Source organism: Anomaloglossus baeobatrachus, chromosome 4 (assembly GCF_048569485.1).
Source record: "Anomaloglossus baeobatrachus isolate aAnoBae1 chromosome 4, aAnoBae1.hap1, whole genome shotgun sequence".
Lineage (NCBI taxonomy): Eukaryota > Metazoa > Chordata > Amphibia > Anura > Aromobatidae > Anomaloglossus > Anomaloglossus baeobatrachus.
The window spans coordinates 500,949,314-500,974,007 of NC_134356.1; the positions used below are offsets into that span (position 1 = coordinate 500,949,314).

Here is a 24,694-nt window from a genome sequence, read left to right on the forward strand (position 1 = left end):
TTGATTGAAGGGAATCTGTCAGAAGGGTTTTGCTATGTAACCTGAAGACAAAGGGTGATACTGGCTGAAACATAGAATTCAGTAATGTATCATTTATTAAGCTGTGTGCCGCTGTTTAATTACAATAAAAGTTTTATCACTAGGACATTATCATTGCTGTCACTAGGTGTCTCGTGCCACGTGGTACAACCACGCTCTCTCCTGTGATAAGCAGCTCACTGTCTATAGAGAGCTGTGGTGTGGGTGGCGTTAGCTTTCTGAACGCTACTTCATGCAAAATCTAAGAACTTTGTGTCACAACTGCTACACCCAGTGAACTAAGTGATACATCATTGGAATCGGGGTCTCTTGCAGTACATGTAGCTGTTCTCAAATGAGGTAGCAAATCTTGGTGACATATTCCCTTTGAAATTAATCTGTAAACAGGTGTTTGCTTCCTAATCTAGTGATTGTGACATTATTCCCTATCTTATGGATGGAGATAACTTCCAATCTTGAGAAAGAATACCCCTTAAAGGGAATCTGTCATCAGATTTTTGCTAGCCCATCTGTCACTTACTGGGGTGCCCTCTGTAAATATGATACAATTAGTGCTCTATCAGCTTTAGATTATCAATAGAGGATTAGTAATCCTGAGGCCATGTAGTCCTCCATATTGATGAGCTCTGTATAACACCATCACTGATTGCCAGATTTCTGCTTATGCACAGGGTACACAAAAAGTGACTAATCAGTGGTGTGGTTAAGGGGGCTTTACACGCAACGACATCGCTAACGAGATGTCGTTGGTTTCACAGAATTTGTGACGCACATCCGGCCTCGTTAGCGACGTCGTTGTGTGTGACACGTACGAGCGACCGCTAACGATGCAAAATACTCACCAAATCATTAATTGTTGACACGTCATCCATTTCCCAAATGTCGTTCCTTGTTCTGGACGCAGGTTGTTCGTCGTTCCTGAGGCAGCACACATCGCTACGTGTGACACCCCAGAAATGACGAACAACACCGTACCTGCAACGAGGTGGGCGTTACTTTCCTGCGTCTGCTCTCCGCCCCTCCGCTTCTATTGGGCGCCTGCCGTGTGACGTCACTGTGATGTCGCACAAACCGCCCAATTAGAAAAGAGGTTGTTCGCCGGCCACAGCGACGTCGCTAGGAAGGTAAGTATGTGTGACGGCGCCTAGCGACATTGTGCACCACGAGCAGCGATTTGCCCGTAACGCACAAACGACGGGGGTTATGGTTAGTTCAGAACTTGTAGATCTGCAGCAGAGAGACTATGGTTATAAGCAGCCCAGTAGGTGATACATCTCTGCAATCAGGGTCTTTTCCCTACATAATGCTGCTCTCAGATGGGGTAGCAATCACCTGGTGACAGATTCCTATTAAACCAAACTATTAGTATTCTTCATCTATCCTTGCGTTCTTCATGTTTCCTGGTGTATCCTATTACAGCTGATGACAAATATATGGAAGCAGAGCCATGAGCAGAGAACCTTCTCTTTGGCACACAAAGGCCCTATCACTTTGTTGAAGTTGTAGACTTTCCATCAGTTTTCCTAAGAAGCAACGATTTTAGGTTGGAATAACTCTGTGATACAGCATCTGGTATAAAATGGTACAATTTGTTTTGAATCCCTGAAAAAAAAACAAAAAAAACCCTGTGTATATCTGTGCTACTCCATTCAGTGTGAGATGAGCACTGCACTCCTGTATTACCTCCATCCGTCCAATGGACCTCAGGGTTTGGGCAGGTAATTATATGGAATGCCTCTATAATTATTCTTATAACAATAATTACATAATAATGTTATTCAGTAACCGCACATTATTTTGCAGGCTGCCGGTTTGGGAAGGATGAAGCCTAATACCTTGGTGATGGGCTTCAAGAGAGAATGGAGACAGGCCAGCACAGTGGACTTGGCAAACTATGTGGGCATATTGCAGTGAGTATTTTAATCTTGGCTTTTGTGAGCCAGCTTGGCTTAACTAATGTTGCTTGTTTCCATTTGTAAAACAAGTGTAGACATATGTGTTACATTCATATATTTCATATTCAATACAGATTACTTGTTGGTCTACATTAACTATAACTGATATAGAAAGACCTGTATTTAAAAGAAATCAATATTTACAATGAGGATGCATCTGGCTGCCAACTGTTCCACTTGCTCACTGAGCCGAGGTGATGCCAACACCTGCTCTCAAAGGAATAGAGTCTTGCCAAAAATACAAAAGCGCCAGCATAAAAATGACAGACCAAACAGTCACACCATAATTATATTTACAATGCATAATGCATTTCCTTTGGTCTAGGCTCTCAATCATCGCTCGATTGGCCTAGCTTCATTCTTAAGAGTGTCCCAACTGTTACTGTGATAATGACAAGTCTAGTCGAAAAAAGCCACATGCTGTTACCGGAGATCAACTCACAAAAAGTCGCTTCTTTATTTCTGCTCAAATACTGGATATATTATACTATTTATAAAATAATAATTATTAAATGTGGTAATTAGTGGCTTTCGAAGGGTAAAGTTGTAAAATTTTTAATATTTTATTACAAAACACTCTGGGGAAAAAAATCTAAAATGATAAAATAAATGGAAAAGAAAAAAATTATCAAAAAATGACATGCTACTACAAATAATAATTAAAATAAAATTTAGTAAGTCTTATTTACTAAATAGATCCTGTGGTAGGCTTAAAGAGAACCAACCACCAGGATTTTCATATATAAACTAAAGCCAGTGCTATACTGGCACTTTCATGCTGATTCTATACATACCTTTAGTTGTCAGATCAGATGTATAGTCTCTGAAATACAGGTAAGTAAAGTTACAGAAATGTACTGTTATTTCATTGATAGGTGCAACAGAATATCGAATAGGTGAGTCGGGTTTGCTGGTTATTTCCGCCCCTGTCTGCCTGCCTGGCCTTCCTCCCCCCTGTCCTTCCGTCCTCCTTCCTCCCCCTGTAATAACACAGACAGGGGGAGAAAGGACAGGCGGGCGAGAATAAGTAGCAAAACCTAACCCACCTATTAGATATTCTGTAGCACCTATCAATCAAGTAACAGTGCATGTCACAAACTTTACGTGCCTGTATTTCAGAAAGTATATATCTAATCTCACAACTAAAGGTATGTATGGAATCAGCCTGATAGTGCCAGTATAGCACTGGCTTTAGTTTACATAGGAATATTCTGGCGGTTCGTCCTCTAACTCCTGCTGACATGTTTGATGGTTGTATATTTACTAAATAGTTTAGTTATATTTTTTTCAAAACTGACAACTATATGGTCACCACTGTATAACAAGGGGATTCCATTACAATGATTGTCTTATGGATTCAGCATCCTTGACCCACTTCATTTTTCTTTTATTATCTGTGACGGTTTCTTCCTCATGTTTCTTATACTCTGTGTTTCTTTACAGTGATGCATTTGACTTTGAACATGGAGTTGTAATTGTGAGGAATAGCCAAGGATTTGATATCTCCGCAGTTCTCCAGGCTCAAGGTAGGAAGATGAACCTTTTAAACTGCTTTGGGTGTGTTTACATATTTCCAACCCTCCTTTTTTCTACCCCTTTGTACAGTATAAAAATAAGCAGGGAAGAAACTCACGATACATTTGATCCTATAGTTTCTTATGGGGTCATATTTTTTTACATAGTTACATAGGTTGAAAAAAGACCTAGGTACATCTAGTTCAACCTTCTGCCACCAGTTATACAGTGTGTCCACCCATCTGTCCAGAGGCCAGATGTGCAATGCAGCTGACGGTGGCCACTTTGAGCATCAAAGTTAAATGAGCGCCATATGCGAAACCGGCATTCAATGTTTTGGGGAGGTCATGGGTTTCATATCATAGCATTTCTGTATGAAAGGTGTCGATTCATATTGAATTGATGATGCCCTACAATTTTTTAATTCACTTTTTTTCTCTATCTCATTCCGTTGGAGATAAAAATGCTAACTCCATTGTTTTCCACCAGGTGGCGCTATAGGTGGTTTCATTGCATAGCACATGGATACTTTACTATACCTAGACACCACTTCTATGTCTATAGCTGCCGCCGTTCTCAAGTTAATGGCGGTGGACAGGATATGGGTGGACACACTGTATATTTCGGCACTAAATCATTTATAACCAACAATGTTGTGTGTACTGAGGAAATCATCCAGCCCTTTCTTAAAAGCTGTTATAGTGTCTGCCATTACTACCTCTTGTGGTAGGGTATTCCACAGTCTGACTGCTCTAACTGTAAAGAACCCTTTTCTATTTAGCTGCTGGAATCGCCTTTCTTCCATTCGCAGTGTATGCCCCCTGGTCCTTAGTATTGTCTTTGGAAGGAATAAGTCATGTGCCAGTCCTTTATATTGACCACTCATGTATTTATACATATAAATGAGATCTCCTTTGAGACGTCTTTTTTCTAAGCTAAACAAGACCAACTTTTCCAACTTCTCTTAATATGGGAGGTCTTCCATTCCTTGCAATAATCTACTGTAGTTATCAGGCGCACTACAATACTTTGATCTGCCCTGCTCAGGACTGGTGAGTGTGTATGACGTAGACGCATCATGCACCCAGGCTTCAGAAAGAGGATAAAGATGGCCGAAAGAGGAGACACCGGCACCGGAGAATGGAGACGCCCATATGGCCAACCGACCGTTAGGTAAGTATTATAAAGTGTTTTTTATGTTATACCCCCGGCCTGGGCTCTTATATACAGCATGTTAGAATGCTGTATATAAGAGCCCGTTGGTGGTGGCCGCAGCTTATAGGCCAAAACAGTGGTGACAGGTTCCCTTTAATGTGGCTATACTACTTTTTTACCACTAGGTGGTGGTCAGTATCCAATAACTGATAGTGAATATATACTACATATATGTTTTACATTGAAACTTATATTTTAGGGATGACCACCTTAGGTATTTTTAGGTATTTATTATCTGTTGTAATATCTTCTGATAGATTATAGCTCATCTGTGTATGTATTATTGTGAACTCTATGCATTTTGGTAGTGGACATGGATTCTATGCCCACTTAACCATTGGTATATTGTGCTATGAATCATTGGAACTAGCTATCCTTGTTTACTGCATTGACATATTTTGGTTAAATAGTTGTCTCTGAATGTTTATCATTAAATTAATAAATTTTTGAGCTATCAATCCTATTTACTAAGTCATTAATAAAGAGATTAAAAATTAATTTTGTTACAGTGGCACACGTTTTGCCATGGCCCATCACCTGAGTTGGTTGGAGAATCATTGCCTGCAAAGCTGAACTGTAACTTACTGTGGTGTACAAAGACCACTATTGTTATCCTGGCTTAGGCCCTGTGCGCACTTACCGTTTTTTGCCGCGGATTTCCTGCGGATTTGCTGCATGTTTCGCTGCATGTTATGTTCATAACATCTCTGCAGTGATTCACCAGCAAATCCTATGGGAAAAAAATGCTGTGCGCACTATGCGGATTTTGACAGCTGCATGTTTTGTTGCGGGATTCCCACAGCAAAAACAATTGCATGTCACTTCTTTTCCGCACGTCACTGCGGCATTTCACTCCATTGACTGCAATGTAATCGTGAAATCCCGCAGGGAATAACGCAGGCAGCAAATTCTGTGCATTTCATTGCGTTTTCCTGCGTTATTCGTTGCGGTATTTCGCGGTTTCGGGACATAATGTTCATTGCTGCCTGCGGTTTGCAGGGAAGTGATGTCATTATGACAGGAAGAGGAAGCTGAGCAGAGAGTAAACACACACACATCACAAACACAGAACATACACACATCGCACTCACACACAGACATATAGAATACACATACAAATCAAACGGAAATATAAAAAAAAAACACGTGGGCTCCGCTGTATTTTTACCGTCCAGCCGAGGTAAGCACACAGCGGCGGCCCGGTATTCTCAGGCTGGGGAGAGCGAGGGACAGGGTTAATGCCCCCCCTCCTCCTGCAGCCGAGAATATCAGCCCGCAGCTGCCCCAGTACTGTCGCATCCATTATGCTGCAGTTCTGGAGTGTCCCCGACTCTTCCTGACTGCCGTGATACGGTGGCAATCAGGGTAATAATGAGTTAATGGCAGCGCATTGCCGCCACTAAGTCCAGGCTTTAATCTTGCAGTGTCTATGTGACAGCTTTCATGATTAACCTGTAAGTAAAGTGAATAAACACACACCGAAAAATCCTTTATTTTAAATAAAACACAAAAAAGCCCCCTCTTTCACCATAGTAACCCCCCAAACACACAGCTCCGGCGTAATCCACAGCGATGTCCCACGATGCTTGCATCCACCCGCGACTGACATTGTACAGAATGCAGCCTCGCAACAAGACTACAGAGAGGTAACCACAGGTCATTTCTCACGGCCGGTAATGTGAACACACTACCGCTCGGGAGAAATGCAGCGTGTCGATTGTTGATTGATCTGTCCTCTATCTATCTCTTCCTCTATCCATTCTTCTATCTGTCTATTTATCTATCTCAGAAAGAAATTACTTTTTTTTTTTTCCTTCAATGTGCTTTATTGCATTGAATGCATTAAAACACATGTACCGACCTGCGGCAATACCGCGGTAAAACCGCAGCAAACCGCATGCGGTTTTTGGGTGCGGTTTACCGCATTTTTTTTTACCGCGGGTGCGGTAATCTTTCAGACCCTGTGGAGTTTTTTTAAGAAAATTCCGTTTTCCAGTGCGCACAGGACCTTAAAAGAGTTGTGCGCGTTTGGAGAAAAAATATTTTTTATTAACTTAAATGGGAATTTACCGAAAAACAAGTGATTAACCCCTTAAAGTACAATATTTTATTAATAAATTTAAAAGACACCAATTAGCGACACCATGAATCTGAACAGACAAAAAAGATAAGAAATGGAGAAACAGTAGGGGTGAGGAGTGACATTGGCCCGTTGTCCGCTGTACACAAAAGCACGCTGGACTGATGTAGCCCAAAACCGTAGCCCAGATACAAGCCCCCGTATATTATTCGTTGTGCTTATATAGGGAAAGGATAGAGCTGGTTAGAGTCAGACGATGTGGAGCGGGGGCGTCAATTCACATTAGGGTGTCACACCCTCCGTTGTCAGGCAGGGTCTTATAACAGAACTATTGTTTTGGGCTACATCAGGCCCCTCCCCACCCCTACTTTTTCTCCCTTTTTTATTTTTATTTTTGCTCAGATTCATAGCAACACTAATTAGTATCTTTTAAATTTATTAATAAAATATTGTAATTTTCAGACGTTAATCACTTGTTTTTCGGCAAATTCTATTTTTGTAATCCCGTTCTTATCAATTTCATCAAACACTATTAACTTAAATGCACATTTTTGGGCTTAAAAATAATTTCTACCATTAGATTTCATACATTTTTTGGCCATTTACCTGCTATAGCCTCTGTGTTTTATTGTCCATTGCTGGCTGCAGAATGAGTTAACTGAGAATCCATCAGGGAGCTGGTTGTGAAAGTCCAATGGGAGAGTTTGTAGATCTTTTGTGAATCATTTTCTTGTTGTCTCTTAGCTGATTTATGATCACAAACCACATCACAATTGAATGTGGGAAAACAAAGAACCAAATGTTGCAATTTTTTTTTTAATGAAACCCAATTTAAATTTTTTTTTAGCCCCAACTACATGCATTTAAGTAAAAAAAAGGCCCCCTAAAGGTGGACAATCCTTTTTAAGTATTTTCAGCAGCATTTGGGGCATATAAAGGCATAAGTAGGGTGTAGATGTGTGAGGAGGGGGAGAACTGCCAGGATTTATAGAGGATGATGTTATAATCCTCTAATCTGCATGGAATCCTCTACAAAAGGAGAAAAAAATCCACGGAAAATGCTAAATCTGAGCTGGAGGTGACCCTGACATTGCGAGACTGCTAACCATAATAATAATATTGTTTACATAGGACCAATATATTTCTGAAGCATTTTCCAATTAACTGAAGTGGGATGAGTAAATTACACAGCCAGGATATTATGTTCCCAAAAATGTTGCTGCAGCGCTTCTTGACACATAGAGCATGATGTGATATCAGCCATTTTTATAGATACTCAGACAACAGGGCACAATATACCCGGGGTTCAATGGGCAATTTCTCAGCAGAGCTGGGTTATAAGACCTTTCTAAGAGCCAATTCACCATTAAGAGGCCTCCACCATACCGTCCTCAGCATTCTAAAGCCTGCTTTACACAGTACGATCTATCGTGCAATTTCACGATCGATCGTACCCGCCCCCGTCGTTTGTGCATCAGGGGCAATTAGTTGCCCGTGGCACACAAAGTCGTTAACCCCCTGTCACACGCACTTACCTGCTGTGCGACGTAGCTGTGGGTGGCGAACATCCTCTTCCTGAAGGGGGAGGGACGTTTGGCGTCACACAGCGACATCACACAGCGGCCGGCCAATAGGAGCGGAGGGACGGAGATGAGCGGGACGTAAACATCCCGCCCACCTCCTTCCTTCCGCATAGCCAGCAGGTGCGGCGGGACGGAGGTAAGCTGCTGTTCATCGTTCCCGGGGTGTCACACGGAGCGGCGTGTGCTACCCCGGGAACGATGAGCAACCGGCGCCATTTTAATTAAACGAGACTATGAAACCGAGCAACGAGTACACGACTCACGATTTGTGAGCGATACTGCGTCGCTCGGAGGTGTCACACAGCACGACGTCGCAAGCGATGCCGGATGTGCGTCACAAAAAACGTGACCCCGATGATCTATCGCACGAGAGATCGTCTCGTGTAAAGCACCCTTTACTCATTGGTGACCCATCTTGAGCTTAGCTTATGTTACAGGCACTGATTTCATTCAGACACTATGGGCCCGATCTATTATTATATTTGCATCTTTTTTTGTAGTCTTTTATGTTTTGGGTCTTTTTTGCATGGGCACTTTATTCTTCTTTTTAAGTTGTGCATTTTTTAAAGTCTATTTAATACGTGTCCACCTGTTTAATGTTTGATTTTGGGCAAGATTTGGGGTTTCCGTCTATTTTTGGCTGATTTAATAATTGCAGCTTTTTTAAAAGTCGTTAAATTTTTGGTACAAATCCAATTCAGTCCCCCCGGAGTAATTTTATTAAGGGCGGACATACCATTAGTGCAACCTGTACGGCCGCTCAGGGGCCCAAGAGGTAAGGGGGGCCCGTTTCTACCTCCAACGTCGGTGCAGTTTTGCATTTTTCTGAGCTCTTGGACCACAAAGGGACGATATATTCTTCTTGCACAGGGACCCTCTTCTGTCTGTGTCCGCCTGTGAATTTTATGCACGCTTGATTTTTTATTTTGCTCAAATTTGTGCCATTTAATGGAAAATAAGCCTTTTATGCTAACAGATTGCAAGAAAAGCTAAAGACAAAAGTGAAGAGCATTTTTTTTTATGCAGAATATTTAAACCAAGTGAGCTTTTTAAAGAATTTACAACTGAAGAACAAAAAAAATAAATTGTCAGCTTACCAGTAATTGTGTCTTTTTAAGTCCAGAAAAAGGAATGGATAGTTTGTCCTCAGAACCGCACGGAGATGGGGGTGAGAGTCCTGTATTCACAAAATCGAGAAACCAGCAAGGCAAAATCCAGCAGAAACAGCTCAATATTTTGGACTCAAAAAATATTTTTAATTTATTTTTAAATTTATTATAAATCTTTTAAAAATTCCATTCCAACAAACTTTTTGTCAGAACAAGGAGTTATTTTCATGCTATGGCATGACTCTACGCATTTCAGATTATCCGCAAGCCTTTCTCATGTGGTGCGGATAACGCCAAAACGTGTAGTCACACCATAGGATGGAATAATCTCCTTGCCGTGCCCACAAATTAATTGGAATGGAATTTTTAAAAGATTTAAAATAAAACATATACAGTACAGTAGTGTGTGTGTGTGTGCGCGCGTGTGTGTATATATATAATATATATATATATATATATATATGTGTGAGTATATATATATATATATATATATATAATTTTTATTTTATTTTTTTTGAGTCTGGACTGTTTCCACTGGCACACGAGTCAAAAAATATACATTAGAAACAATGCAAACAATGAATCAAGCCCTATGAGCTCACTGTATGGCGGTATGATACCATATTCCATGCGGTATTTTGTGGGCACTCTATTGAATTTTTATGCAGGACGGTGCCATTACTCGTCACACTTTCATTATGGCCGTATTCTCTCCACCGACCCAAGTGCGTGAATTGACACCATAGTTGAATCGTATCCTCTTACTGTTTATTTTCTTTCTTTTTTTTCTTGACGCCAATTAAGTGAGATATTTGAAATGGAACAAACGTAGGTTTTGTAAAAAGCTACAATTATTAATTAACTGAGCTCAAAAATGTGACCGGCCTTTAGAAATGAAATATCTGCAGACGAACTAAGGCCCTAATAACAGCATTAGGCACCGAATCCCAGCTTCCTGGCACCGCTATATCAAATTATAGGGGATAAAATATTGAATTATAGTTTTGTTTTATTCCTTTTCAGGGATTGATGCTTACAAATTACCGGTTTTATGTAAAGCTATAATTAATTCAGATTTGAGCTGTGAATTTCCTGTAATCTGTTTATTGGAAAGCAATGAAATCCACATTCTCTTGTTCACCTTGCGTTGCCATAACTCATTTCATGATAGTGGTGAACAGGGTGTAAAGGAAAATGTTACATTCAATGAAAGTGACATCAATTATGATAGTAATAAATGTCCTGGAACTGGTGGACTGGACCAGTATAGTAATGGTTTGTAGCGCACAGTGACACATTCGGTTATGATGATAACATGCATGATTTATACTTTGTCACTTTTAATTCCACGTTCCATCTTCTCCTAGAGACAAAATATAACCAATGTGAAAAAAACATGTCTGGGATTACAAAAGGAAATGTGCCAGGGATTAAATACAGATTAAGTGATATGAATTAGAGATTGTCTTAAATGGTACATTGGTTTAATAATATCAAAGGTTTAGTGGTGTAAAACGGGGAGAGAATGACAGGAATATAGGGTTAACCCCCAATGCTGGATCTTAAAGGGGTATTCCTATATCAATATGTAGTAGGTGTAGTAATAATGATATTAGCAAATACCACCAATTAGAAATGTAGTAGAGTTCTTCTGATTCACTGTCACTTACCTCATGTTCAGGGCATTGCAGGACCTTTAGTATCCATGGTTACGACCACGCATACAGTCACAGACAGTTAGTTAGTTGCTCGTGGTTGTAACCCTGGATACTTAAGGTCCTGCAATGCTCTGAACATGAGGTACGTGACATAGTGAAGCAGAAGAACTATACTACATTTCTAATTAGAGGTATTTGCTATTATTATTATTATTATTATTATATCTACTGGTTTTATATCGAATGGTGTCTTATCCGGGGGTGCCAAAAGAATTTAAATAGGTGCACTAACCTGGTGCGGTTGCGTTATAGACACAACCACTTTAACTACATAAAAAGGATTGCTGTTGCAGAACCCAAGAAGATAGTGATGAAGTAGATGGAAGAAAAGGGTTACTCTGCGCTGTCAGAAGAAGATCCCTGAAGATGGATTGAGATTAAAAAATCAGATTTTATTATTCTACGTCTTTCAGAGCTGTATAGCCCCTTCTTCAGGAGAAAATCAGTAATGTACATTAATAAAATCAGATGTTTTAATCTCCATCGATCTTCGGTGATCTTCTTCTGGCAGCGCGGATTAACCCCTTTCTTCCATCTACTTCATCACCTACTACGTACGGTATATATTGGGATAGGACCTTGGAGATGGGAATACCCCTTTAAAGGCGCATTTCAGTGACAAGGCGTTATCAGATAACTTGTACATTGGTGGAAGTCTAACTGCTGAAACCCCCACCAGAATTGATCCAAGAACCAGAATGGGGCACTTTTGTCCTTCATCTGAAAGGATTAATTTCCATGCTTCACCACCACTCCATACATTCATTATATATGATTGCCAGAGAAAGAATATATGGAAGTTATCACTTACCACTTTACCTTTGAGTATCATTCTGATTGTTAAAAAGGATTTGTCAACAGGCTTTTGCTATTTAATCTGATAGCAGCTTTCTGAGTGGACAGAAAGCCTGATTATAGGGATGTGTCACTTATTAGGCTGTGTGGTGTAGTTTAAATACAATCAGTATTTTATCAGCAGGAAATTATCACTGTAGGACTACATGTCTCCTACAGGCTAGTCAGCATAATCTGTGTAACTCCGCCCCCATAGCACATTAGCATCCTATTGACAATTCACAGTGTAAACAGGAATTGCCAGTCAGGGGTGTGGGCGGGTTATACACAGGCCAGAAGTCTTAGCTCTGCTACATCTACATCAGACAAAACAGGGATTCTGTTAAAAATGCTCCAATGCTGTAGGTGACACATCCATGGAATCAGACTCTCAGTCTCTACATTATGCTACTATCAGATTCAAACAAAACTGCCTAACAGATTTCCTTCATTTAAAATAATAGATATTTTATCACTCTATATTGTTTCCAATCTTACAAGAGACCAAACAATTATTTATTTCACCAGGAGAAAGCGTACATATGATCCGCACCATATGTTAAGTTAATATCTTCAGTCTCTCCGCACCAGTTGCTGGAGATAGATATTGTGCTGATACATTTCTCTTCCAGGTATCCTGTAGAGGTGTTTTCCCATGGTTATCAGCTGTGAAGAACAAAACTACACATATTATTCTCCTGTCAAATATTCAAAACTTTACCGCAATATAATCATCATACTCCCAATATTAAAGGGGTACTCGGTAAATTCTTCCACGGTCCGTGCCATCTTAAACAACTATAAATATGAGATTCCCAATGCGCTGATCTCACTGCTGCCCCGTCTCCTCTAGGGGTGTGCACCCTATAGTTGGTGACATGAGAATACCTTTTTGTCTGCAGTCGGAGAACAGTTCTAAGACACAAGTGTCACGCTGCACTAAGACGTGGCCGGGAGTAGTACAGTGGAGTCACCACAAGGTGGCAGCAGAGTAGTCAGAGAGCCGAGTCAGCAACAGGAAGTCAAAACAATGTATGAGGGGTGAACAAAGTCAGAGTCAGAAGGAAGAAAGGGTCAGGAGCCAAATAGTAATAGAGGAAGCCAAAGGGAGAGACAGCCAAGTCAGGGACAGGAGGGTAAGTCAAGTACCGGGAAGTCCAAACTACAAACAATGGTATGACAAGCGGGACGGGGCTGGAGGAGGACAGACAGACACAGGTTAGGCAGGAGAGGGTGTATGGAGAGAACAGATTGGATACCTCAACAGAGCCAGCTACAGACACTATGAGACATAGACTATCACTGACCCAGAGGTGCAGGATCCAGATATAGCGTCCCTGAAACCAGAACTAGGCAGGGAGAAATGAATCCCTCTCATGACCAGGCTGCAGCTGGGGAATACCACAGCGGCAGATACCGGCCTGGATCATGACAAGAAGCAACTATTATCAAGAGGCTGGTTGTTACTAACAGCAGGAAGCACACCACCTGGTTTATGATGTAATGTCTCAGAGGGGAGGGGGAGCAGTGAGAGCAGCTGCCGGGTCACACTGAAATACTGAGGTATTGTGAGGATATAGAACTGCACTGGGTGTCTCATCTTTATAGTTTATGAGGGCAGGAACCGTGGAAGTTTTTTTTTTATCTCCTCAAAGTACCTCTTTAAAGGACATCAAACTTAAAAAAATAGAACACCTTGAAAAGCCCAACCCACATTTGCACCTTCTTCCAGGACATGCTTGTGCTATACATGCAAGTTTAAAAATCACAGCAGTCAGTGTGGGGGAGGGGCAGTACATCAGAGCTTAGCTCTTTCTCATTACAAACACTTCTATCAGCTCTCATATCACAATGCTGTCAGCACTGCTGTACTGCCCCTCCCCCACATTGGCTGCTGTAATAAAATGTGTGCTCTACTCCACACACTAGGTAATCAAGCACAGCTCTGCAGTGAGGCCAATGAGAGCAAGGCTGTCTTTCATTACATGTCGCACACTAAGAAACCTGCTCTTAGCTATTGTTAAAGGGAACCTGTTAGGTTCAATACGCTCCCAAAACCACGAGCAGTTCTAGGTGCATATTCCTAATATCTGCCTAACTGTACCTAGTATCATAGATAAAGAGATCTTTAGAAAAAGTATTTCTAAAGATTCTTTGTAATATACTAATGAGGCCAGGACTAGTCGCAAGGGCGTTACTTCCCTTGGCTAGTTGGCCCCCTTAGCATGGCAGCACGCCCCTGCGGGTGTACCAACATGCTAATGAATGTGAAGCATCAGAGGCATGGTTGCACTCACCTCTCTGCTGCCACTGCTGGTTTTCGGCTAAGTGTGCATCATCAGATCATCCCCGGACTTGCGGTCATGAGCACTATACCAGTTTGAAGTCGGGACGTGTACACCCGGCTTCATAGTGCACTTATAATTAGGCAATGTCATACAGGGCAATAAATTCCCACCCCCAAAAGCAAACTTTTGGGGAGATCTATGACCAAGACTTTGTGCATCACACGTACCTGTGTGACTAATGCCCTATGCAAACCTCATCTTCATGCATGTTTAATACTAGCAACCACCTTTTTCATGAATTGGTAGGTTTTGAGTGGTAATTTCATCAGTATTTTGCAACTGTGCTGCCGCCACCTTTATCATGGGGGTCTGCTTCATCCTGCTAATTCATTATTAATCTGACCTGGTGTTGGCAAGGCATATTCCTTTTCTGTGATTTTTTTTTTATGTCCTTTTTTTCTGAGCCATGTTTGAGCCATAGAGATCTTAATAGTAGGGCTGATCGAATCCGCCAAAATCCGTGATCGGCGGATCCCTGCCGGATTGAAAAAAAAATACCGATCCAGTCCGGATTCCTGTGCCCATATAACTCTATGGGTACCAGAATCCGGAGAGTAAAAACGTTTGTAGAAGGGATAGGAGGGTAGGAGCGAGCGCGACATACTCACTCGAGGCTGTGTCATGGCAGCAAAGTCCATCCGGGTCACGATTTGACCTTTCGGAGCCAACAATTCAATATTCATTGTTTTGCCCGCCCACCGGTGCGGGTAATTGGTTGCAGCTAGACACGTCCTTACCCTGATTGGTTGCAGTCAGCTGACACGCTACCAATCACAAGCGGCAGGATGGCCGGTGGGCGGGGAAAGCAGTGCAAGTGTCTGCGGGCCAGTATAGTGAACGTGCATGTGTTTCAGAAACACATGCACGCCCCTGTCAGAAGTGTGCGAGGCTGTGCCGGTGATGTACTGTCAGACTCGTACAAGTCTCACATGACATCAGCCAGCATAGCCTGCTCTCTCTGAACATGAGCGTGCTTGTACACAGAAACAAATGCACGCTCCTGTCAGAAGTGTGCGGCTGTGCCGGTGATGCGGCTTTTTAATTATTTAAATAAATAATTTAAAAAAAAAAACGACATGCGGTCCCCCCTAATTTTCGTCCCCAACCATGATAATGCTGGCTAGGGGTTGGTAGTCTCAGCCTGCATCCGCCCAGTATTGCCGCATCTATTAGATGTGACAATCCCGATGCAATACTGGCTCTTCCCGTTGGCCTGGAGCGGTGGCAGTCGGGGTAATGAGGGGTTAATAGCACCGCACAGCTGCTACTAAGCCCTAGGTTAGTGATGGCACAGGTGTCTATGAAATACCTGCATCACACTAACCTGTAAGTGAATGTAAATAGACACAGAGAAAAAGCCTTTATTTGGAATAAAGTGCAAAACACACACCCTCCTTCACCTTTTTCTTAAACCCCAACACCCTGCAGCTCCTGCGTAATCCACACGAGGTCCCACGCCGCTTCAGCTCTGCTACATAACACAGCCAGCGGCCATAGAGCACAACCGCTGGCCGTGCAGACAATGACTGAGCTGTGATGACTGCACGGTAGGCAGATACTGTCATAGGCTGGGGGCGCGGTCTGCCCGCAACCACTCACAGACAAGAGGATAGCCGGTGGGCAGGGAAAATACAGAAAGCTGTGTGTACAGATGCACAGCACAAGAAGTGAATGCGCGACCCGGAAGCAGTGTGTCGCCATGACACAGAGTCTCGGTAAGTATAAAACGCTATTTTATCTCTGTTTTTCTTTATTTTTCAATTATTTTCGCCAGTGCCGGATCTGGATCGTGCACCCAGAAATCTTTGAAACCACGCGGATCTGGAGTTTTAGAGTTCGGATCCGCTCAACTTAACATCATTGACATATTATGAAAAAACATGGATTTCTCTGAAACAAGACATCAGATCGCAGATATCAAGGAATTATTTTATTCAACTTTTTATGACCCACATGCCCATATAAACGGCTAGAGAAGGGCTGCGTATGAATGCCTAGGACAATAGGCACATTGTGAGGAGTTAATCTATGTACCTTCCTCGTATATAGTACTGGTAGCTTCAAAGATGCTTTTTACAGTTATTGATTTGGGACAATATCATATTTTATGTTACCTTTTATGTGGCAATGTTACAGACCCTGGTGTCTGTGTGAGTCGTATTGTGCAGCTAGTGGGATATTTAGGCTGCAAAACCTTGTTTTTATCATACGTTTATCAAGAATGCATCTGCTGCCATCTGCTGGACAATGTCGCACATAACATGAATTCTATACACGGATATATTTACTGTAAATATTTTTCTGCCAAAAAAAAGACAAAAGTATTTCTGTGAAACATTATATTTGCTTTGGCGGTATCATTTGTTATGAAACTTTTATGATTTTTTGCCATAGAAGTAATTATATAGATTTTTCTGGCTAGAGACATGTTATTGCTGCGCATGCACACGGATAAGAATTTTAGATGCTACTGTGGTATATGAGAGTGGTACAGAGCTATACGCTATCTTGTATGAATTGTGTAGACATACGCTGACTTACTAACAGGAGAAGGCAGTGTATTGCTTGAACAATGATTAAAGAAGCCATATCAACCTACCAGAAGCCAATATATACAGGGACATATGTTAAATAGGAATCTGTCATTGGGTCCCTATCTGGGAGCGGTATGTAGGGGCAGAGATCATGATTCCAGTGATGTGTCACTTACTCGGCTCCTTGTTGCAGTTGTGATAAAATCTCTACCAGACCTCTGAATGCTGAGTCCTGTATAATCCACCCAAATGAGTGATGGGCAGCTTTCTGACTATGCACAGTGTACACAGCTGTCAATCAATATTTGGGGTGGGGCTATACAGAGCTCATGCTTTAAAGGGAATCTATCAGGTGTAATATGCACCCAGAACCACGAGCAGTTCTGGGTGTATATTGCTAATCCCTGCCTAACTGTCCCTTTATACACTTGCATAGATAAAAGGATCTTTAGAAAAAGTATTTCTAAAGATCGTTTATTATATGCTAATGAGGCCAGGGACTAGTCCCAAGGGTGTGAGTTCCTTTGGGTAGTCGGACCACATAGCATGCTAGCACACTCCTGTGGGCATACTAACATGCTAATGAATGCAGAGTGATGTCGCACATACCTCACTCTTAATGGCGGCCGGCGGAGGATGGATGCACACTAAGTATGATCCGGAGTCCTCAGCACTTCCGGTCATGCACACTGTACCTCACTGAAGCCGGGAAGCTTACACTCGACATCAGTTTAGTGCTCATGATCAGAAGTCCAGGGGACTCTGGATCATGCACAGTGCGCACCCATCCTCCGCCGGCTGCCATGAAGAGTGAGGTATGTGTGGCGTCGCAGCGCATTCATTAGCATGTTAGTATGCCCACAGGGGCGTGCTACTGTGCTATGTGGGCGGACTAACCAAGGGAACTCCCGCCCTTACGACTAGTCCCTGGCTTCATTAGCATATAAGAAACGATCTTTAGAAATACTTTTCTAAAGATCTCTTTATCTATGCTGGTGTATACAGGGACGGTTAGGCAGGGATTAGCAATATGCACCAAGAACTGCTCGTGGCTCTAGGTGCATATTGGACCTGACAGGTTCCCTTTAATATCTGCCAGCAGGTTTACTAATCCTCTAATGATAACAATACTGTTCTATCAGCAGATTATTAAAAAAAAAACTACAGCAAGCAGCCCTGTAAGTTACACATCGCTGGAATCAGGGCCTCTCTATAGTATGCTTCTCTCACATTAGGTGGCAAAAATCTTGGTACAGGTTCATTCTAAAACCAATCTTAATGAAAAACATTAGGTGTTAGGGCAATAGTCTTACAATAAATGTGAACTAAAGAATGTATGTTTGGAACACCAATGGTGTGAACATGGTGCAAGACTCAAAAAACATAACTATACAAGGGTAAAGAGTTGCACACAAGTCACAATGTATATAGGAATGATGAAAAGCAGAACTGCTATGGGAATACTAGACTGAAAAATACAATGGACTATCTGAAAAAGGTGAAAAAAAAATGAAAAATGGATTTCCTTTGCTGGTGCACAGACTTTCAAGGGTGATTCACATTTATTGTAACAAGTGAAAAAACATGAAAAATGGAATATGCATAACTGCTATGAATAATAGGAATATAAGAATACAGGAATATAGGAATACAAGAGCCATTGTATTGATCAATGCAAAAGAACCCCAAAACCAACGCCAAGGTAATCTCTATTTTTGGGGTCCCTAACCTACGTGTAACCTCACCTGCAGTTAAAAAACATACATATAGGCTAGGGGCCCCAAAAATAGAGATTACCTTGACGTTGGTTTTGGGGTTCTTTTGCATTGATCAATACAATGGCTAAACATCTCTTATATTCTTATTATTCATAGCAGTTATGCATATTCCATTTTTCATGTTTTTTCACTTGTTACAATAAATGTGAATCACCGTTGAAAGTCTGTGAAAGTCTGTGCACCAGCAAAGGAAATCCAAGACCGGTATAGGTTGGCATAGACTTGTAGTCTAATTTTTGCCACTTTCCTCCATATATTATAGCAAAATTGTTGGAAGCTGAAGTTCTGAGCACTCCTGCTTAAATTTTCTTTAAAAATGAAGAGCAGAATATTATTTTTGAAAAAATTCAAGTTTTTTTTTGCACACAACAAATTTGCATTAAAATGTGTAATATTTTTTTCCAGCAGCATTCTGGAGGATGCTGCTTTACAGGTCATGCCCATTAACCTCAAAGTAAAATATGCTCTATTTATAAAATAAATGTCTAACTATAGCCCACATGTCTATATCCAACTCAATCCATGCCTTAAGGTACCTTCACACATAACGACTTACCTGCGATCCCGAAAACGATGCGACCTGATAGGGATCGCAGGTAAGTCGCTGGGAGGTCGCAGGTGAGATGTCACACAGTGAGATCTTACCAGCGATGCAGAACAATACAGATCGCAGTTGCGACCTGTATAACGATCTCAGCAGCCACTGTGATCCTGTTACACAGTGTCAAACACAGCGATGTGTCCTGCCCAGCAGGACATCGCCTTTGAAGAAAATGGCCTGGACCATTCTGCAACGACCAGAGATCTCACAGCAGGGGCCTGATCGCTGGTAAGTGTCACACATAACGAGATCGCTAACGGGATCGCAACTGCGTCCCCAAAACGGTGACTCAGCTGCGATCTCGCTAGCGATCTCGTTATGTGTGACAGTACCTTTACTTAGCCAAATCATTCTCATATTGATCATTGATTGCAAGATAGTAACTAATAGACTTATTAAGAGTGTGGTGAGAATCCATTATAATGGTGCTCTAGTGAGTGCAAGTCAATGGCAATAACATACTAAAGTGAGTCACATAGAGAAACAAACACCTTGCCCAGTTTTCTGTCGGAATATCCATCTGACCAGCCATCATTCTCAGGCTATGGACTCTTCTGCTTTGTGCAACAACTTCACATAGCTGGCTCTACTGCTGCTCCTGACATCCAACTGACAGCACACTGCTCATACCTGCTGACAGCGAAGATAAACAGACTGTATTAGAAAGAAAGGAAGTCACACACTTCTTGGCATGTTTGGACAGTGCAGAACAGACCCCAAGGGCTGTATTAGAATAGTAAAGCAGGCAACAAATGAAGCTTTGCTGATATTAGAGAGTTAGTGATGGCCACAGCATTGTGGAACCACAGGGCTCAAATTACGTATGTATTATTAGTATGTATTGAATGATAAGAGAAATTTTAGAATATGGGATGCTTATAAGAGGTCTGCAAATGAATGAAGAAAAAGAGATTGCAATCAAACTAAGTTCACATAAAATTAGTTTGACAGCAAGAATAGAAGCAAGTTTTCAATTGACTTACCTTTTCTATTTGTCACAATCATGCAATATGAGGTTTTTTATCTTTCATTGTGTACAGCTGGTTTCCATGGAGCTCAGCCATTATTGACTACTCACACCCTGGGTGATTGTGTTTTAAATTATGTGGGATTCCCCCTTATTTTTGATAACCAGCCAATGTAAAGCAGACAGGTAGGGGATGGTGTTAGGCTGGGACGGCCCATGGTTTTTGACCCTTCCCAGCCTAAAAAATACCAGCCACAGCTGCCCCAGAATTGGCACATCTATTAAATGCGCCAATTCTTGCACTTTGTCCAGCTCTTCCTGATTGCATTGGTGTGGTGGCAATCAGGGTAATATTTTGAGGGTTGATGTCAGCTGTAAATTGACAACTGGCATCAAGCCCCAGGGTTAGTAATGGAAAGGCCCCCTAGCCCTTACTATGACTATTTTACTGTAAAAAGATAATAGCGCATATGAGGAGCACCCGTGGAGTGATGTCTTTATATTTGTTTTATAGAATTGCTCACCTGATTAGGTTGTGCGCCCTCGCACAACCTCGGTGGTGGGTGTATAATTCCTCTGGGAGATGAGGGACTGTCTCAGCTGGCGTTATCCGATACACGTTTCAGCAAGATCCACCTGAGGAAAGCAAGGGGATCTTGCTGAAACGCGTTGTGAAAACAAGAACTTTATGTGGATAACAATAAAGCTTAATATTCTACAAAGATCAAAGACTAAAGACCTATTACTAGCGCTCAAAAGACCGGTCCTCTTTTTAACATATGACTATTTTACAGCACTTTTACAGCACCAAAGTTCGGATCCCCATTTACTTATATGAGGTTTGGACTCTGGGGTCAAGTTCAGGTCAAGTCTGGGTATCGAACTATCTATAGCCCAGACGAACCTAGCGAACCTGAACATCCAAGGGTCCTCTCATCCCTACTAATGAACTGAGCCTGACAGTCCTCAATACTTTATTATTATGTCTGCAACAAACGAGGAGGGGTAGAAAAGTCCTTGCCTGTGTCTGGACTACACTTCAGTGAGCACAACAGAGCTTAAAATCAGCCCATTTAGAAAAGCAAATTCTATCAGTATATTTATTTTTCAATAAAAAAATTGATTTTTTTCTTCCTGTAATTTAACAATCACCTCAATACCATGTAAGCAATGGGAAATAAGCAATATGTTCTTTTCAGACTTCCTTACTTGAGACATCCATTATTAAACACAAGAGCTACAGCACAAGCGGAAACATTTTCAGATTTACAGTAAAACAAACTCACCCAATGTAAAGAATGGTTGTCCCCGATTCCCAGTATTCTCAATGTCTAGCTATACTCGGGGTATAAAGATTATGGCTTCTCTGCTCTGCATGTCAGCATTATCCAACATTGCCTATGAAATCTGTCACTTTTAGCTGAGCAATTCAATGCACATCAAACTCATGACAAGATTGAGAAATTCACTGGACCTAAACAAATTCAAACTATTTACTATTCAATTTGTGCCTATTGCCAAAAATTACAGCTATTTTATAGTAATGGAAAATACTTAGCATCACATGATATCGGACACACTGGGGGGGTTTCCTAATGACGACTTTTAGCTATCACTTTTAGCTATTTTATAGTAATGGAAAATACTTAGCATCACATGATGTCGGACACACTGGGGGGGTTTCCTAATGACGACTTTTAGCTATCACATAGTATAGCAGAGCCTATAATAGCCTGTATAAAAGCCAAGGCAGGAAATGCAGCGCAGCAACTGTTTTGGTATAAATTTGTTTACTGGAAGGATGTCAAACTCACAGCCTAGCAAAGGAAAAAGGGATAAAAAGCCCCAGAAAACCTTTGAATATTCTGTACATATTGTGTATGTGTGACAAAACATCAGTGAAGAACGATTAACATCTGTTTACCCATAACCAGATATGTGGAGGTCACTTGGACCTTGCCAAGTGTTTGGGTTTAAGAATGATAGGGATAGAGAATGTCCTAGGAGAATCAGACAAATATTACTTTTCAGGGCAATTGGACTACCTTTGATTTGCCGCAAATTTAATTTTTGGAAAAAAATTGCCAAAGCTTTAGATTTCGAATTTTAAAAATTGTGATAATCTCTAATGTCAATGTAAAAACGTTGACATAGCTGCATTTCCAAATGTCATAAGATATGAATGCTTCAGTCATCCTATACAAGAAGCTTAAGAAGAGAAGATGGGTCAGATTATAATCTTATTCTGATGGCTTTAATAGTATTCTGATGAACCCCTCTGAGTTACCGACACAACATGTGATGAGGACTGTTATGTGACAGGACGACTTTGTGAACACAATGTATGAAAAGAGATTTTTGATGGCAGACATTAGGAAAGAACGAGAAGTGATAACCTTTGTAACAGAATCTTGTGCATGATTAACGTCGTATCCTATTAAAAACAGTCATCTTGTTATTATAGCAAGGCCTAATTAAAGGAGAAGTATTAGCGATCGTAAGTGTCAGATGGGTAATTAAAGTCGGTATCAGTTGACTATGCACTGTAGAAACCATTTTTATACGCCATTTGCCAGACAAGGAAGATTAGCTCTGTACTTCATTCTTGTACAATAAAAGGTAACTTTCCCAGTGAGGAATCTTTTCCACAGTCTAGTGCTCCTATCACATTAATGGATAACAAGCCTCTTTATGCTTAACCCTAAATGTTGCCCCTTCTACTGATAGAAGTATGTGCCATTTGGGATATAAATTAGCCATTACATCATTCAGTCTGCTTATGATCCCTTCTATATTTTCATTGTTAAAAAATATTAAGAATATATACAGGAGAAATGAATACATACTGGCTAAATACACAGTAGTGTAATTAGGTTTGTATAACAGTAGAATAGGGATGGATTAACCAAAATATAGAGCTGCATTTACACTGAAAAATTATCATGAACAGGTCAGTATAAACAGACCCGCCGATCAATTGATGAACGAGCAAAACATTCATTCGTTGGGTGAAATGATCTTTTGTGCAGGGCCAAAGTTCATCCTTAACTGTGGTATATCATCCTTTGTAAAGAAGATCAGTGCTGCCAAGAATGTGGCTCACTCAGTGCGCATCGTTTACTGCTGTCTGCCAGTGTAAACAGTCTGTTAAACCACCGCCGATTAGTAAAGGTTAACAAATTGTGGATGTTTAGTGCCACCGTTCGGTCTGTGTAAACAGACCCTTGGGGCAGAAAGGCAATAAGTGTGACCCATGCAACTAAAAAGTGGCCAAGAGGATGGCAAAGAAAAATGCTTACTGATTAGAGATGAGCCAACCTTTGTAGGTTCAGTTTGCAGGGCACATTCAAACCTTAGATAAGGTCCGGTTTGTGACCCTGACTTGATCCAAACCTCAATGGAAGTCAGTAATTGGGCAGTTCATGTCTCCTCCCACATGCAACCAGCCATGAGCAGAACACTTCCGAGGTAGGTGGGCAGGGTTTTTCATTTTTATATTTTTTGTGGGTGTGTGTGCACACTTCATCTGATCATGCTGATTTTACCCCCAGTGCCGAGCCACTCAAACACTGCACGCGGCTCGTAGAGAGCCGAGCACCACTCATACCCAAGCACAGCGCTGCTCATTTGACTGGTTTGCACTCGTAACTCACTTGAACTTCGAACCCAAACTTTGTTTTTTTGGAGTCAGTTTCCAAACCCAAACCTTGAACCTCCAACCTCAGGTTCGCTCATCTGTATTCCTGACCTTACAAGGATAAACGAGTTTGTCTCCTGTCCTGGAGAGACAATTTGAATATTTTGCAGAGGGGCATGGCAGCTATAAGTCCCCTTACTTTACTGGCAGCCAGACTGGCTTGCAAAGTCTCCATAAGGAGAATAGTGTTCCCCCGTGGCCCCCACAAAGCTTCTCATGAGCCAGATCAGACACCCCATACTTTGCACTGACGAAGGGCAAGCACCCCGAAACACCGTGTCTGCAAATTGGGATTCTGATCTGGCATATATATCCTAAGTTATGTGTAAAGGATTTTTAAAAATCCACATTTAACTTTTAGGATCACTACTTCCAATAGGTGGCGCTGTGCTAGAGTTTGTCTTCAGTCCTGGAGAGACAATTTGAATATCCTATTGCAGGAAACTCTCAAGGCATTTCCCAACAACTACACAAAATGGACTAAATACATTAAATGGCAAAATAACAAAAGAACCTATACACACCTGGTAAATTCACTGCCACCCTAGGCTATGTTTACCTTGCTATCGTGATGATGCCACCCACGTCTACAAACGTGACCACTTCAGAATTGGATGGAATAAGATCCATAAGACCACTGAGCCCAGAGATTGGCTGCAGTGATCTGTTGGGCAGACAGGGGTGTTATCAATGCAGCAAGGTTAGACCTTCAAGAAACACC

General features: G+C 41.4%; 1 protein-coding gene across 2 annotated transcripts in view; it reads left to right on the forward strand.

Annotated features, from left to right (window-relative positions):
* SLC12A1 (solute carrier family 12 member 1) overlaps positions 1 to 24,694 on the forward strand; it is a 243,034-nt gene that overhangs the window by 180,982 nt on the left and 37,358 nt on the right. For both annotated transcript variants that reach the window (XM_075345801.1, XM_075345802.1), the window contains 2 exons: positions 1,843 to 1,949; positions 3,438 to 3,520. In XM_075345801.1, coding sequence (XP_075201916.1) covers positions 1,843 to 1,949; positions 3,438 to 3,520 — 190 coding nt within the window. The remainder of the gene's footprint in view (positions 1 to 1,842; positions 1,950 to 3,437; positions 3,521 to 24,694) is intronic.